At 36.0% G+C, this 17,701-nt stretch overlaps 2 protein-coding genes across 7 annotated transcripts in view; one reads left to right on the forward strand and one right to left on the reverse strand.

Annotated features, from left to right (window-relative positions):
- Positions 1-10,032, reverse strand: part of LOC120359619 — a 50,358-nt gene extending 40,326 nt beyond the window's left edge. Inside the window, exons 1-2 of one of the 2 annotated variants that reach the window (XM_039457689.1) lie at positions 9,837-10,032; positions 8,773-8,873 (exon numbers count right to left, since the gene is read on the reverse strand). In XM_039457689.1, the coding sequence (XP_039313623.1) occupies positions 8,773-8,794 (22 nt within the window). In that variant the 5' untranslated portion in view covers positions 8,795-8,873; positions 9,837-10,032. Of the gene's footprint in view, positions 1-8,772; positions 9,064-9,836 lie in introns of both variants that reach the window. The other variant, XM_039457688.1, reaches the window with a different exon arrangement.
- The window catches only part of LOC105202140 (E3 ubiquitin-protein ligase TRIM33), an 88,467-nt gene that overhangs the window by 30,833 nt on the left and 39,933 nt on the right, over positions 1-17,701 (forward strand). The window lies entirely within an intron of this gene.

A 17,701-nucleotide genomic window follows, 5' to 3' on the forward strand; every position in this document is an offset into this window, starting at 1 on the left:
AAAATGTATCACTAGCCCTTAGCCTTCTCAGCCACGACGCTCTCTTGGATAGTGGTTCAAGATTTCAGTACTTAATGTATAAACGTCCTAATGTTAAACTTTAATTGCAATTTTCTTAAAAAGTAAGGCCCATTTACGCTAACCCTTCCACACTTTTAATATACTTGTTTCCCCCTTTCGAATGAGCTATGACTCATCTCATTTGGCATTTTGCAGTTCTTGCCCACTCTTTGTGAGACAGAAAAATTTTTTTAAGTTAATAACATATGTACGCTCTATTTGACATACGGAAATTGGGAAAAAAATAAAAATTTAAAAAATGATGCATGTTTGAAAATAAAATTTGAAACAATATAAACAAGAGTTAAGGCTTGTATAAATTAAAAATAGGAAATAATGAGCTCAAGAGCCACGCAGGATGTTAAACACAATAAAAAAAGTCCAACATAAATCTACGATAATATAAACGTTTCGACCTTTAATGACGGTCTTCTTCAGTACAAATTGTAATGGTCTATAAAACACAAATAATATTTGTACAAATTACAATATGAACTTATCAAATTAAACAAATAAAAGTAAAAAATAAACCGAGTTACCATACAAATAGAAACTGTGAGATACCGCGATGTACATCTTTCTTCAAGGTCTCATCACAATAAACAGCTTCACGGAACGTGTCCCAAGACAAGAGTTTCGGAAAAGCGGCTTGATTGCTGAGCAATAAATAAGAGATAATATTGAAATGAAAATTTATAGGGTTGTAACCGACAACAATAAAAAATATAATTTAACAAAATAAAAGTAAATAAAAATAATGTAAGAATAAATAAAAAAGATTATACAAGTCATGAATTAACATTGTAAAAAAGAAAAATATAAAATAAAAAGATTATAAATATAATAGAAACTAAGATTTGAAAATACCTTTAAGCTCCAAAACTTGTGTCTTAACCTTGTGGGTATTACATCTTGGAAAGTTCAGTTACGGATAATGTGGACCGAACGAGATAGCTTCGGCGGACCGAACGGAAGAATAGAAGGAGGGTGACGAACTTAAGAAGGGGGAATACGCTCGAGAATAGAAAGATACAAGTGTAAAAAACTGTAAGAAATTTATTGCGATTATTTTTTTTTTCGGGGTGGGGGATGGGTATATAGATGCAAATCAGTATCAAGTATTATATTAAATTAATTAATTTAATATAAATAGTGATATTACTAATTCTTATTCGACATGTTGTGTTAAACCGAAAATTAATTTGGCGCACATTCTGGTTGAATTCGGAGAAGTATATAAAATCACATAAATAAATACAAGCACTACGACCGAAGAAGGCTTTTTTACTATCATTGTGTTGTTACACTATTGGTCCAATAACATATTTGTAATTTTTTATTGCCTTGCACTCCAAAAGATCTGTTTAAAAAGTTAAATAATTTAGACAGAATTAGCAATAACTTTATTAATATTGTACTAAAGTTAGAACTTAGGGATGCGCACAAACATTTACTTTTTTTAAGACACCAATTTTATAAGACTTCTAGGAACGTGTCTTTTCTTCACTGATCGAAAGGGATTTTTTCACATTTCAAGAAAAAAGGAACGGTTGTGGCGCAATAAGGTTTTCAGGATCGATAAAAAGATTGATTGGTTGAAACAAAAAAAGCGTTGGTTCTTGATTAATAAGATTAGACACATTAAATATGTTGCTAAAACTTCTGATGTGGCTAATGAAAAAACAACTTTTTCTTTCCAACAACTCACACTTAGCATAAATGAGACTATACATAACATCCAAGTGTCTCCTTTGGAATTTAGCTTCGATACTTCTCTGGACACTTTGCATAATAATTGGTATCTGAGTAGCAATGATATCCCGAAGGATATTTAATACTTTTTACAACAAGGCGATTGGTTTGGTTTGCCGTTGTTGGATAGTGACAGGGGAAACATATTACTTGATTTCATCAAACATATAGAACATAATATTTTGAAGTATAGAGAAAATATTTATGTTGCAATTAGGAATTAGTCTGTATTGATTTTGGAGGGCTTGTTCCGCAGTGGCCGGTGACCATTAACGACCAATTAATCAAAGACTGGTTACGAACCACAGAGAGATTTGTTAGGGAGCATCCTAACATTTTGTTTACCAGAGAGGATAAGGATAACATAACAGTTGCTCTTGACAAGAACGATTACATCTCGAAAATGAAAGGCATGCTCTTTGATGAATCTACCTATGTTAAATTATCTAAAGATCCGATTTTGAAATTAGCCAAAGAAGCGAGCTCTTTTCTTTTCAATTGAGAAGATAAAAGTTATATCAAATAACACACATGTATCAAATACACACACACACGCACACGCACACACAATACACACACAAATACACACACAAATACACACAAATATATAGGAGCATTCTAACAACGGACGGCATCTTACCGAGAGCCTACGGTTGCCAAAGATTCATAAACCCAATAATCCTTTAAGAATTATAATTTCTTCAATAAATAGTCCATTATCAGATAGCACATGGATGTCCATAGGACGTCTAATGGACGTCCGATGCACAATTTTGGACGTCCACTGAACATTCAAAAAAGGACTTAAGATAGGACTTAATTTTTATTACCCTTCCGAAAAAAAAATTTATTTATAAATATTTTAATATCCAGGACCGTCTCATAAACGTTTTTGTATCCTAATTTTTATTTATTTATTAAATGTTAAGTAGATATGAATTATGAATGTATATATGCCGAAAATGTGCGATTAAAACCGATTAAAAAAATTTAATTTATATTCAAGATTAAATAACAATACATTGTCATTTACATGTAAAAATATAAAATTTTATCTGGAACAGACGTCACGTTTAAAAAGAATGAGAACGAGTATTCGTCTTGAAGTTATAAGCAAGTCCTAAAAACTCACTGAAGTATGAGGGAAATTGGCCGCGGTGGCGCCTAGATATAACGCCGGTGGCCGCACTTGACTCACGAGAAGATTCCCCGCGGCGTGGCCACCTAGCGGAAACCGCACAAGCTGCGAAGGCGTCAAGGCTGGCATTGCGAAAAAGCTTCGAGACTCAAAATCAAAATAAATCGCGCGATTTTTGAGAGAACCGTAATATTTTTTTACGTGTAAAATAACTATTAATAATTGAATGTCTTGGATTTTTACCGTATTCGGTATTTTTGAAATGTTTTCTAAATGTTTTTTATTTCATAAATAATATTATACGTCTTTAATAAACCTTTAATTAGCTATACTGAATGTGATATAAAATACGTTTATTATTTGTTTAAATATTGCTGCGATGAAAACGTATAAATATAATTTACGCTCAAACTTTTATTAACATATTTAAAAGGTACATCATACCTGGATATTAATCTATATCCTATTTTTGATACATTATTTAAAGCGACAACTTTAGGTGTACATCTTACTACAACGCCTTAGAATAATAATATTATGAAAGACCTTACAGAGCGTGTGCCGAGACAAGAGTTTTGTGAAACCACATAGTTGGTTGCTAACAAATAAATAAATAAATAACTAAGAGAAAGATATTAAAATGATGACTTTAAAACTTGTGGCAAACAACCATAAAAATTAAATAATTAAAAAAGGTGAATAAACGGAAAATCAATAAAAAATTAAATAAATAAATAAAAAAGAATAAAAATAGAAGCTGTACAAGTCATTAGATATAAAATTGTAAAAAAACGCCTTATAAATTCAAAAAAAAGGGGAAAAAAAGGGGGAAAAAAGGAAATAAGCCGAAGCGAAAATTATATACAAAATACCTCTAAGCACCAAAACTTGTGTCAGAGCCTTGAGATGAGATGTTACATCTCGGTGAGAATAGATACGAATAATAAGGACCGAAACGAGATAGCCTCGGTGGCTCGAACGAAAGGAATAGAAGGAGGAGGGGTGATGAACCTAAGAAGGAGGAATACGCTCGAGGATAGGAAGATACGCATCCGAGATAAGTTCCGTGTCACTTTGTTTATTGAGTCCGTGCATTTGATTTTTGATGTGTAGCATCTCAGATATAGATCTTTTGACATAAGATGGTTCCTTGTCTAAAATTTCCCAATCGTTCTCCCAATCGAATTTGTGATTTTCTCCGATGCGGTGTAGCGAAATAACTGAAGGAGAACTTCCTAATGTCTGCTTTATGTTCACTAACTCTTGTTTTTAATTGGCGTTTCGTCTGTCCCACATAAGAAGAATCGCAGTCCTTACAGTTAATTTTATAAACTACGTCATTACAAGAAAGACGCTCTGTCTTTGCCAGTAGTTATAAATTTGTTCAGTTTGGAAGGGATTGTGAACGCCACACTGCAGTCAAACTTACATGAGAAAGACGAAAATTTTTCTGATACGGACTCAATGTAAGGGATCGTAAAAAATCTTCTCACACGTTTATCCTCAACGCAGGTGTAATCTTTATAAAAAAGGTGTTTGAGTCTGAAATTTATCATAGAGAAGATAAAATTTAAAGGATAGTTATTTTCCAATAAAATGTTAACTAAAATTGTGAAGTTCTTACGGTGGAATTGAGGATGTGATAATAACAGTAATTTGTCAACCATACTAAAAATAACATCCTTTTTATGACACAGGCGATGGTGTGAGAAAAAATTTAAGTATCTTCCTGAGAAAGTTGGTTTGCGGTATTGATCGAAAATAATTCTATTATTCACATTTATAAGCACAACATCAAGAAAACTGATTTTCCCCTCGATTTCTCTCTCCATAGTGAATTGTAAATGGTCATGCATGGAATTAAACGAGTCAAGGATGCCCGATAGCGAGTTAGCCGGGGCTGCTAATATAATGTCATCTACATATCTACAGTAAAAAGGTAGATGAAAAGAAAGAAGTTTTAACGCCTTGCACTCCAAATCCTGCTTGACCAAATCCGCCAAGATAGGAGACAACGGTGATCCCATCGGCAGACCGAAGATCTGTTTATAACAAATATTATTAAATTTAAAGCTTTGAGAAATTTATTGACCGGAATAGTAGTGTTTTTTGAAATCAGATCCCATCTGGTCGTGATGCTTTCCACCGCTAAGTTTTTTGGGACATTGGTGAAAAGAGACACGACGTCCAATGACACTAACAAGGAAACACAGGGAAGTGTCCGCCTCAGATTAAAACGAGTTTTTAATATGTTGTAGTACAGATAAAAATAAGGGACACGTATTTTTTTATACGTGCCCATACGCACTTTAAGGGAATGAAACACCCCTTTGAAGAAAATCGGTTTTTTTCTTTCGAAGTGTATGCCGTCGAAACTATAAGAGATAGAAAAAAATGTTTTAAATGAAAGTTGAATGGCTCGAAGAGTAATTTATGACAGCGAAAAAAAAAATTTTTTAAAAAATTTTTTTTAATACTTTCCCCCAACACTTATCTATTTTTTTTCAAAATTTTTATTTTTTTTATAAGCAAAATAAAGCTTATTTTATTAGGAATTCAACGGTATATGATAAAGTTACGATACAACATTCCCATTTTCCAAAAATAATTAAAAGTCTCTCGATACGCACGGTACGCGCACCCGTCCGCGCGTTCGTGCGCTACAAAAGTGACTTCCTTCGATTTTGACGTGCCTTTAATATGTTGTACAGATTAAAATAAGGGACACGTATTTTTTACACGTCCTAATACACTTTTAAGGGTGAAACACTCCTTTGAAGAAAATCGGGTTTTTTCTTTCGAAGCGTGTATCGTCGAAACTATAAGAGATAATAAAAAAAAACTCCCGACTGCTGCCAAAAGTTGGTTTAATAACAAGAATTAAAAAGTTTAAGATTAAAAATTAATTAACAACAAAAAAAATTAAAAATTTTAAAAACAATTTAAAAAATTATAAAGTTAATTAAAATTAAATAAAAATTAAAAAATTAAAAAGTTAATTACAAAAATTACAAAAATAAGAAAAAACCAATAAATTAATAAAAATTAACTAAATTAACAAATTTAGTAAAAAATTGGAAATAAAAAACAAATTAACATAAAAACAGAAAATCAACAAAACTAAAAAATAATAATAAAAAGATTGCTTTAAAAAGTTTGAAATAAAAATTAATTAAACAATTAAAATAACAACAAAAAATAAAACTACGGATACTAAAAAATATTTTTAAAATTTTGAAATAAAAATTAATTAAAGCAAATACTAATACTTGACATTTTAAATGCTAATTATATTTTTAGCACATTATTGTACCAATTAAAAATTAAAATTAAAATTTACACTTTGTATAATAAAATACTTTTTTTTTCAATAATTAATTGTACTTAACCAGCAGTCGGGAGATGTCACGCTGAATGTTATAACTATTCAGGATATAATGTAATGTTATATTTATTTATTAGCGTGGCGTCTCCCGACTGCTGGTTAAGTACAATTTATTATTGAAAAAAAAGTATTTTATTAAACAAAGTGTAAATTTCAATTTTAATTTTTAATTGGTACAATAATGTGCAAAAATATAATTAGCATTTAAAATGTCAAGTATTAGTATTTGCTTTAATTAATTTTTATTTTAAACTTTTAAAACTATTTTTTAGTATCCGTAGTTTTATTTTTTGTTGTTATTTTAATTGTTTAATTAATTTTTATTTCAAACTTTTTAAAGCAATCTTTTTATTATTATTTTTTAGTTTTGTTGATTTTCTGTTTTTATGTTAATTTGTTTTTTATTTCCAATTTTTTACTAAATTTGTTAATTTAGTTGATTTTTATTAATTTATTGGTTTTTCTTATTTTTGTAATTTTTGTAATTAACTTTTTAATTTTTTAATTTTTATTTAATTTTAATTAACTTTATAATTTTTTAAATTGTTTTTAAAATTTTTAATTTTTTTTGTTATTAATTAATTTTTAATCTTAAACTTTTTAATTCTTGTTATTAAACCAACTTTTGGCAGCAGTCGGGAGTTTTTTTTTATTATCTCTTATAGTTTCGACGATACACGCTTCGAAAGAAAAAACCCGATTTTCTTCAAAGGAGTGTTTCACCCTTGTGTATTAGGACACGTGTAAAAAATACGTGTCCCTTATTTTAATCTGTACAACATATTAAAGGCACGTCAAAATCGAAGGGAGTCACTTTTGTAGCGCACGAACGCGCGGACGGGTGCGCGTACCGTGCGTATCGAGAGACTTTTAATTATTTTTGGAAAATGGGAATGTTGTATCGTAACTTTATCATATACCGTTGAATTCATAATAAAATAAGCTTTATTTTGCTTATAAAAAAAATAAAAATTTTGAAAAAAATAGGTAAGTGGTGGGGGAAAGTATTAAAAAAAATTAAAAAGAAATTTTTTTTCCGCTGTCATAAATTACTCTTCGAGCCATTCAACTTTCATTTAAAACATTTTTTTCTATCTCTTATAGTTTCGACGGCATACACTTCGAAAGAAAAAAACCGATTTTCTTCAAAGGGGTGTTTCATTCCCTTAAAGTGCGTATGGGCACGTATAAAAAAATACGTGTCCCTTATTTTTGTCTGTACTACAACATATTAAAAACTCGTTTTAATCTGAGGCGGACACTTCCCTGTGTTTCCTTGTAAGACGTGATCCGGTTCCACGTGAAGACCATTGAGTTTATTAACCAAATGGAAACTATTTTTAACGAAACTTTCTGTCTCTGGTATACTGTTATAAAATATATTATGTAAAAAATAAGCTAGAGAGTGTACAGGGCTCTTTATGGAAGAAATTATAATTCTTAAGGGATTGTTAGATTCTGGATCTTAGGCAAACCGCTCTCGGTAAAACACCGTCCGTTGTTAATATATATGTATGTTGTTCAATGAAACCTGTTTTTTTCCACTGAGAGAGAAGAGAGCGAGCCTCTTTAGTTAATTTTTGAATCGGATTTTTTATAATTTTAGTTAATATTTTATTGGGAAAATAACTATCCGTTATTTAATTAAGTAATTTGTTATGTTTAATTAAACTTTATCTTTGCCATGATATATTTTAGACTTAAACACCTTTTTTATAAAGATGACACCTGTGTTGAGGATAAACATATGAGAAGATTTTTAACAATCCTTTACATCGAGTCTGTATCGGAGAAATTTTTGTCTTTCTCGTGTAAGTTTGACTGCAGTGTCGCGTTTATGATCCTCGCTAAATTAAACAAATTTATAACTACTGGCAAAGACAATATAGAACGTCTTTCTTGTAATGACATGATTTATAAAATTAATTGTAAAGACTGCGAGTTTTCTTATGTAGGACAGACGAAACGCCAATTAAAAACAAAAGTCAGAGAACATAAAGCGGATATTAGCTAGTTTTTTCTTAGTTATCTCATTACACCGCATTGAAAAAAACCATGATTTTATTTGGGAGAACGTGGAAATTTTAGACAAGGAGCCTGTTTATGTTAAAAGATCTATATTCGAAATGTTACACATTAAAAAACTATTACACGGATTCAACAAACAAAGTCATATTGAATTTTTCTCGGATGCGTATCTTTCTATTCTTCTTCGTTGAATTTTGCAATAAAAAAGTACTTTTTGTTTATAATTTTTATAAACAATTTATGTCAAATAGAAGGTGAATGTATAGATAAGATGTATGTAAAATTTGAAGAGAATTGGTTAAGTACAATCATTTTGCACAATTATATACACTAGTATTGAAAATGACGTTTCGAGACAAACGCGTTTAAAGTTTCGAATAGCAGAAAGGTAATGTTTTCATTAACTTACCGGCTAGCAATCTTAGGGCCATATAACAGTACTTCAGCTTCTTCGTAAATCTCGTTTTCCCTTAAAAGTTGCTCTCGTCGGGCTGTACGAGCTTCTTTCGTCTGCGACAAGTTACAACCTGCTGAACTATTCGTCGCTTATCGTTGTCGTCGGCGTATCTTTTATTTTGATTGTTGATTACTATACAGGGTGATTTAGAACAACCGTTCGTCTTTAAAGTGTCGTATAGCTGAGTCAATTCTGAGACGATTTTTCCTTTGTCAAAATTGTGTACGATGCCTAGTTTTTAAACTACAAGCAAAAATAGTTGACAGTCCGCATACGGAAAGTAGGCAGGGGCGGCGCGCTCACCGTCCGACGCGGGCGTTTACGTCGGGTACTAGTGGCGATTAGCTTGATTGCTCTCTAACGACAAACGGTATTCTGATACACATTACATAAACCATACATACACGCACACACTCTCTTTCTCTCTCTTTTTTTCTCTCTCTTTCTCACGCGCACACACACACACACACACACACGCACGCACGCACGCACGCACGCGCGCACGCGCACGCGCATGCGCACGCGCACACGCACACGCACACGCACACACACACACACACACACACACTCACACTCACACTTACTCACACTCACTTATTACATTGTAGTGAATCGATGCTTTTGCACTGCTGTAGCTTGACGGATAAATAATTTTACAATAAGCCACAAGATCACACGTCACGTTCGCATGTGATGATTTATTACCAAATAATAGTCACAATTTATTTTTGTTCATAAATGTATCACGTATCACACGTTTTCAGATTTATTCACGCATTTGAGGCATTTACGAACAAAATTATTTTTATGACTATTAATCATTACCGTTTAATTATTCGGCGATCGTTTATTTAGCGACTTGAAATTACTTTAAAGAGAAAAACACGTTACACAGCACACATTTACTCGACGTGGAAACTACTCGACCACAATAATTGTACAGGTTAGGTTACAATGAATAGCACGAGCTCGCCGGGTCCCAGTAACACTTGACTTATCGATCTGATATAAATTACCTTAGATTGTAACACTGCTATTAGGATCCAGCACTTCTTTACTGTACGTATTAATGTGAGTTAAAATATGCAAAGCAGCTGGACCTGCTCGCCGAGCGATTTAAAGGTGCAGTTGCATGCCAGCGTCGATCGTCAAGCAGCAGACTTTGTTGATTGGCTGCTGCTTGACGATCGACGCTCGACGCTTGCATGCAACTGCACCTTTAAATCGCTCAGCAAGCAGGCCCAGCTGTTTTGCATGTTTTAATTCACACATTGATACGTACAGTGAAGAAGTGCCGGATTCTAATAGCAGTATTACTTAACGATCCAAGATAATTTATATCAGGTCGATTAGTTAAGTGTTACTGGCACCCGGCGAGCTCGTGCTATTCATTGTAACCTAATCTGTGCAATTACTGTGGTCGAGTAGTTTTCGCATCGAGTAAATGTGTGCTGTGTAACATTTCTCTCTTAAAGTAATATTAAGCCGCTAAATAACCAATCGCCGAATAATTAAACGGTAGTGATTAATAGTCTTAAAAATAAATTTGTTCGTAAATTCCTCGCGTGCGTGAATAAATCTGAAAACGTGTGATACGTGATACCTTTATGAACAAAAATAAATTGTGACTATTATTTGATAATAAATCATCACATGAGAACGTGATATTGTGGCTTATTATGAAATTATTTATCCGTCAAACTACAGCAAAGCAAAAGCATCGATTCACTACAAGATAATAAGTGAATGCGCGTGCGTGCGTGCGTGCGCGCGCGTGTGTGTGTGTGTGTGCCTGTGTGGTTACGTAAATATGTATCAGAACACCGTTTGTCGTTAGAGAGCAATCAGCTGATCGCCAATAGTATCCGACGTAAGTGCCCGCATAGGGCGGTAAGCGCACCGTCTCTGCCTACCTTCAGTATGCGTCCTATTATTTGCCAACTATTTGTGCTTGTAGTTTAAAAACTAGACATTGCACATAATTTTGGCAAAGAAAAAATTGTCTCATAATTGACTCAGCTTTACGACACTTTAAAGACAAACGGTTGTTTGGAATCACTTTGTATCTAACGTTCTCATGTTGCGCAGAATAAACGAATGACCTTTGTTGAATATTCCAGCTGCCAAGTACGCTGCAATCTCGACAATTTTCAGTTCACAATGTAAATGTTTTGGAGCGAAGCGCCATATAATCGAATTCAAACTTTTGTTCGCATTCTGCGTGTGGCCACCAAAGCATTGTTGAAGCAAATCTTCCTCAGAAAGGTTTTTGTAGATTGGCTGGATATGCTTTTGTACATCGGGATGCAGTGGTGCAGGATGTTCAAAATTCTCACGGTTAGCTTTCGCTTTTTGCTACTTGAACCAGCTGTCGGCTCTCGGCAAGCAATCCTCGTGTCTTGGATTTTCATTTGTGAAGCACATATGGTAATAAGTAGCCATTATTGCTTTTTTCATATTTTCAATCTTGTCAACACTTCTTATAGCTAAGTCATAATAAAAAGTGAGCTGTTGAATTAATTTCTCGGTTAATTTGCCTTTTCCGCCAAGTTTATGGGCTTTTTTTGACAGCTCGAAGCCGAGTGCCCATTCTTTTTTGAACGTGGCCGATACACTCACTTTTGACTATTTGAAAGTTAATACCATACGGATTCATGTCTAAGATTGCCTTGACTGTTTTTGAGTCTCCGTCTCCTATATAATTGCCATATTTGACACCATACTTTTCCTCAGATCTTAAAAACATTTTCAATAAGCGAGGAAACTTCCATTTTTCTCACGAAACCTTTGTGATTCTGGCACTCTTGTTTGTGTTCTTCATACCATTCATGATATTTTTCGTTATTTATTTGATTTTTCCAAGCGGCACATGCAGAGCAGTAGCTACTTTTCTCAACTAAATCGATGACTTTGTCGCTGTAATTTGCTATGAGCGTTGTTACTACGTACAATGATATAAAGCTACGTTTTTTCCAAGAACCATCGCCAGATACTTTTAAATTTGAAATCGGTCTCTTGTTTTTTATTTTCTTTTTGTTTTTTATTCACGGTTCTTTGTGCACAAAATTCGAATTCTGTTTTTGTGGCAAAATAAATGTGTTCTAGAATGTTATTGCACTTTTAGCCAAATTGTTACAAATGTCCATATAATTACAAAATATATTCAGTCTTTTTCTTTTAATACCTAAAAGATGCATAATGAATACAGTTCTTCGATTTTCTTCCTAACCTATATAGATAATTGGTCTTGAATTTATATCTCTTCTTCCATAACGACAAAGTAAAATAAGCTTTAATCCAAGACCTCGATTTCCAGCTTCTTCAAATTTAAGATTTTGTTTGCACTCACGACAAATAACGAGTTTGGATAGAGTAGTGAATACAGTAAAAAAATTCAATAAAATGATAACTGTGCAAAGAATTCCAATGCACGTCTTTACTGTTAGCGCTTCTCAGTTTTTTAGCACTTGTACTTTGTTCTACGGGTTTATTTGTTTTTTCACTTGATTTCCTTGAAATTCGATTTCTTGGAAATCAATGTCTTTTGTGCGGCCTCGATGATCTCTGCGATATTGATCTACTACTTTTCGGATACGAGGACATTTTAAAATTTGGTAACGTAGTACACAAACTTCAGAGCCCAACTGACAAAAATCTCGAGTTCAAAACTCATCTTGACCGGTCTCGATGCTTCAACCACATCTGCACAGTTACCTTAGCAGGCAATAATATAGGAAGGGAAATTATGAGAGAGGGGATACACTATTATGCTCCGAACGCCCGAATATACCTGCAGCGCGCTAAGGCGCCGAGCGAAGATAAGTCACGTTCATAGGCTCTAATTTTGAAAATACGAGGGTAAGTAAAAAATTATCCGCATTTTTGCTAGAATACGTCTTTAAGTTTGTCATACTGTGTTCCGGGCAGGCAAGCTTTAAGTTGGGACTATTGAGGTCCTATAATCAAAACTGAACTTGATTGCATCAGTTTGTTTATTGTTACGAGCGTGTAAATATGACCGCTCCGCTAGAAATTTGTACCAAGCAGGAACAAAGAGCTGTGATGCGATTTCTTTAGTCGAAAGGAGTGAACGGTGCTAAAATTTATCGGAGGCTTTCAACACAATACGAGGACAGTATTTTAGCACGCAGAAGTGTATATGAATGGATCGAAAAGTTTAAAAGTGGACGCACAAGTGTGCTACACGAAAAGGGAGCAGGACGCCCGTCAACTTCCACCACCGACGAAAAGGTTCAGCAGGGTCAAGAATTGATACTGGCATATTGTTAAAAGTCTTTGATGAATTTCACTTTTTTTGACTAAAGAAATCATATTAAAGTTTTCTGTTCTTCCTTGGTGCAAACTTCTAGCAGATCGATCATATTTACACGCTCGTAGCGGTAAACAAACTGACGCGATCAAGGTCCAGTTTTGATTATGGGACTCCAGTAGTGCTAACTTAACACCTGTCTGCCCGAAACGGAGTGTGACAAACTTAAAAACGTGTTCTAGCAAAAGTTATAATTTTTGACTTACCCTAGTACTTGGAATTTTACTCTAAAATTTTGGTTACATATTTTTGAGATGTACTTTTATTTTATGAAATAAAAAAATTTCAAATTTTTTGAAGGTTTTAAATGTATCTCTCTCCTTAAGATATCGCCCCGAAAAAGTCGGCTTGTGATACCAATCAAACTCAACAGATCTTTTGTTGAGGATAATAATGGTGTCCAAGAAATTCAACTTACTGTCACCAATTTTAATAGTGAATTGTATTCTCGGGTGAAAAGAGTTAAATTTATTTAATATAACAACTACCATGTCCTGAGGAATAGCCGTAGCGATATCATCAACATATCTAAAAAAGAAAGGCATTTGGAAATTCAAGGTGTCTAGCACCTTTTTTTTGGTAACGGAGGGGAAATGCGTTACCGCATATCCCAGGCCCTGGGGGCGGCCTGGTGGTTATGTGAGGCTCTTCCCCGCCGACGACAAGTGTCAACGGGGGCCTACCCACTAAAACTCTTCCGGGTGTCCTGCCCTGGTCTTTACGGGGGAGCTCCGGGAACGCGTTCAGCATACTTCCGGAGCTCCCCCCCCCCGGGTGTCTAGCACCTTCGTCTCAAGACTCTTGTAGGTCCGAGATTACTATTTATTGCGCACCATTTATCGCGCCTGACTCGTATTTGCCGTTTTTTGTTGTTATTACCAATTTTACGAGTCTCATTCCCTATATTAAAAAAAAAAGATCAGTAATCTTAGGATACTTCATAATTAACAAATTCAAAAATTCTGAAAAAAGATGTAGACATTCTAAGTATTTACGAAAAGTATTCCAATTCTTATGAAAAATCTGAAAAAATTATAAAATTATAAATATTTTGAAAAATTATATAAAAATGATCTGAGAAAAATTGTTCACCAGGGGTCTACACGTATTACTTGAACCTGCTTGAGGTGCGCTTGAGGGCTAGGGCCTCGTAATTAATTGAGCTGCACGGTTAATGAGGGAAACAGAGTTTATTGTATGTACTACAAGAATAAAGACGCACGCGTATGAACAGATACAGACTGATGCTATACTACGACGGTATATATCGCAAGTTAAGCGACGCTCACAAGAGCCGGTCTGACAACAGACTGCTGCGCTTAGCAACTAGCGCTCGCTCGACTCCTCGACTCCTCCGCCTATGCGGTAGGTAGAAGGGGAAGTCACCAGCCGCTACATACTCCCCCCCGAGTGTCAGCGACTGGAGAGAAGATGAGTGATTTACATTTAAAGTAAACGCTGGTACATAAAATAATGTAAGATGTACATAATAATATAAAATGAATATGAACGCTGGACTTAAAGTAATACTTAAAGTTATGGAGTACAATGAAACTTAAGATTATTGCTGGCGCTAAAGGATTACGAACCGCTTAAATTAAAACGTACGCGCTTTTTACCCGGATACGTCCTGATTGGTTTACGCTGAGGTTCTACGGAAGGGGAATTCTCGCTTGTTTGAACCGAAGTAGAGGGTATATGCGCTGAAGGCGGTTGATTAATATCTGATAGAAAATGCGCAGGTTTTAAACGTTCTACCGAAACGCTAAGAGATTTGCCATTGACTTCAATAGTGTAAACTTTTTCGGAATTTCTCTGTAGGACTTTGAAGGGACCTGAGTATGGTCGCTCCAGAGGTTTCCGTACTGCATCGTTGCGGAGAAAAACGTGTGAACAAGAGTTCATTTCTTTAAAGAAAAATGCGCGCTGTTTGTAGTGGTGAGCCACAGGGACAGGCTTAACTTGGCGCATGTATTGACGAAAGTCATCTATGAAGATCTGGGGATCTGGTGTGAAGTCATCTTGGAGGAAAAATTCTCCGGGTACTCGTAAAGTGGTACCATAAATGTACTCGGCCGGAGAGGCCTGGGTGTCAAGACGTACATGGGTTCGCAAACCGAGTAGAACGGTTGGGAGCGTGTTAACCCAATCTGATGTCCCGTGACACATTAAAGCTGCTTTTAACGAGCGGTGCCAGCGCTCGATCATGCCGTTAGAGGCAGGGTGGTAAGCCGTAGTACGAATACGTCTACACCCTATCAAAGATAACAGAGCTGTGAAAAGCTGTGATTCGAATTGCGCTCCCTGGTCCGTGGTCAGGATTTTTGGCGCGCCAAATCGAGTGATCCAATGATCATGGAATGCTTTAGCTATTGTTTGAGCCGTGATGTCGGTAATCGGGATAGCTTCCGGCCAACGCGAAAATCTGTCTATAATAGTAAGGCAATATCTGTAATTACCGTTTAATGGCAACGGACCGATAATGTCCATATGGACATGGTCGAAACGCCCGTCAGGAGCGACAAAGTGAGAAGGCGTTTGTTTCACGTGCCGAGATATTTTAGATTGCTGGCAATCGATGCAATTAGCTGCCCATGCCGCGACGTCGCGATGTAGATTAGGCCAGATATAGCGTTGTCTGATTACACGATCGGTGACTTTTGCGCTCGGATGCGCGGGGTTATGAAACAGGTCGAAAACCTGCTTCCTAAGAGATACCGGAATATAAGGACGAATAGATTCTCCTGATAGTTCGCAGTAGAGCTCAGTGTTAGCGGAACCCCAAATAAATTTTTTAAGTTTAAGAGAAGATGAGTCTGATGTAAGCAGGTGCTTGAGTTCGTCATCCTCTTTTTGTCGCGCGGCGAGATCGATTAATTCGAATTCGACGGGTAGGCGGAGTGCCTCTATGCGCGAAAGGCTGTCGGCAACAACATTGCTAGAACCTGGAAGGTGTTCTAAATCGGTGGTGAATTGCGCGATAAATGATAGTTGCCGTAATTGCCTCGGGGAGGCTTTGTCTGAGCGTTGTTGAAACGCGTAAACTAACGGCTTATGGTCGGTTAAAATTTTAAAGTTACGACCTTCTAAAAAGTATTTAAAATATTTAATCGCTTCGTAAATCGCGGTAAGTTCGCGGTCGTAAGCGCTGTAGTTTTTTTGGGAAGCCGTGAATTTTCTTGAAAAGAAAGACAAAGGTCTCCACGTGTTTTCAAATTTTTGTTCGAGTACGGCTCCCATCGCGAAATCTGAAGCGTCGGTAACCAACCGAGTTTTCGCGGTTGCGGAAGGATGCGCTAATAACGCCGCGTTGGCCAGATCAGTTTTTGCTGTAACGAACGCGGTTTCGGCATCGAGTGTCCATGTTATCTCGCGCTTGTCGTTTTTACGCGAATCTTTAAGGTAAACATGGAGAGGGGATTGCACGCTGGCTGCGTGGGGAAGACTACGCCGATAAAAATTTAAGGCGCCTAAAAATCGTCGTAATTCAGCGACTGTACGTGGCTTGGGTATATTTTGAATAGCCGCCACTTTCTCAGGGACTGGTTTAATACCATCGCGATTGATTGAGTATCCTAAAAAGATTATCTCTTTCGCGCCTAAGATGCATTTAGAAGGGTTTAGGAATAACCCAAAATCTTTAAGTCTTTGGAAGACCAAACGAAGATGTTCCTTGTGTTCCTCGACTGAGGAGGATGCAACAAGGATATCGTCGATATAAACGAAAACGAAATCCAAATCTCTGAGAGCACGATGGATGTAACGTTGAAAAGACTGCGCAGCATTGCGCAAACCGAATGTCATATGAACATATTCAAATAAACCGAAGGGTGTAATAACGGCCGTCTTGGGGACGTCCGCTTCAGCTACTGGAATCTGGTGGTACGCTTTACACAGATCCAGACTAGAAAAGATTGATTTGCCGGTTAGGTTGGCGGAAAAATCGTGAATATGCGGAATGGGATATTTATCCGGAATAGTCACTGAATTAAGACGACGATAGTCGCCGCACACGCGCCAATCACCGTTCTTTTTACGAACGAGATGGATGGGGCTAGCCCACGGACTGTTGGATGGCCTACAAATGCCTAATTCCGTAAGTCGTTTGAATTCGGCTTGAGCCGCCTTCAATTTGTCCGGGGGTAAACGTCGAGGACGTTCCGCGACGGGCGGGCCCGTAGTTAAAATGTGATGCTCGACATCACGCACTTTAGAGGGAATCATTTGATTGGTCCCTGTTATTTCCGGGAATTCGGAAAGAATATTCGCGAAAGTAGACTCGCGGTTGACCGTTGAAATGTTGACTTCCGGCACGACCCGTAATTTGCCCACGGAAGAGAGCTTAGTATTGCTATCGATCAATCGGCGTTTGTGTAAATCGACTACTAACTGATATGCTTTAAGCAAGTCGGCGCCGATTATTGCATGCGGCACTGAAGCGATGCGGAAATTCCACGTTATGGGTCGCCGGAGACCTAAATTAAGAGTAATGCAACGTTTGCCAAACGTGTCGATTATTGAATTGTTAGCTGCATATAACTTAACGTCCGA

Source organism: Solenopsis invicta, chromosome 14, assembly GCF_016802725.1.
Source record: "Solenopsis invicta isolate M01_SB chromosome 14, UNIL_Sinv_3.0, whole genome shotgun sequence".
NCBI classification, from domain to species: domain Eukaryota; kingdom Metazoa; phylum Arthropoda; class Insecta; order Hymenoptera; family Formicidae; genus Solenopsis; species Solenopsis invicta.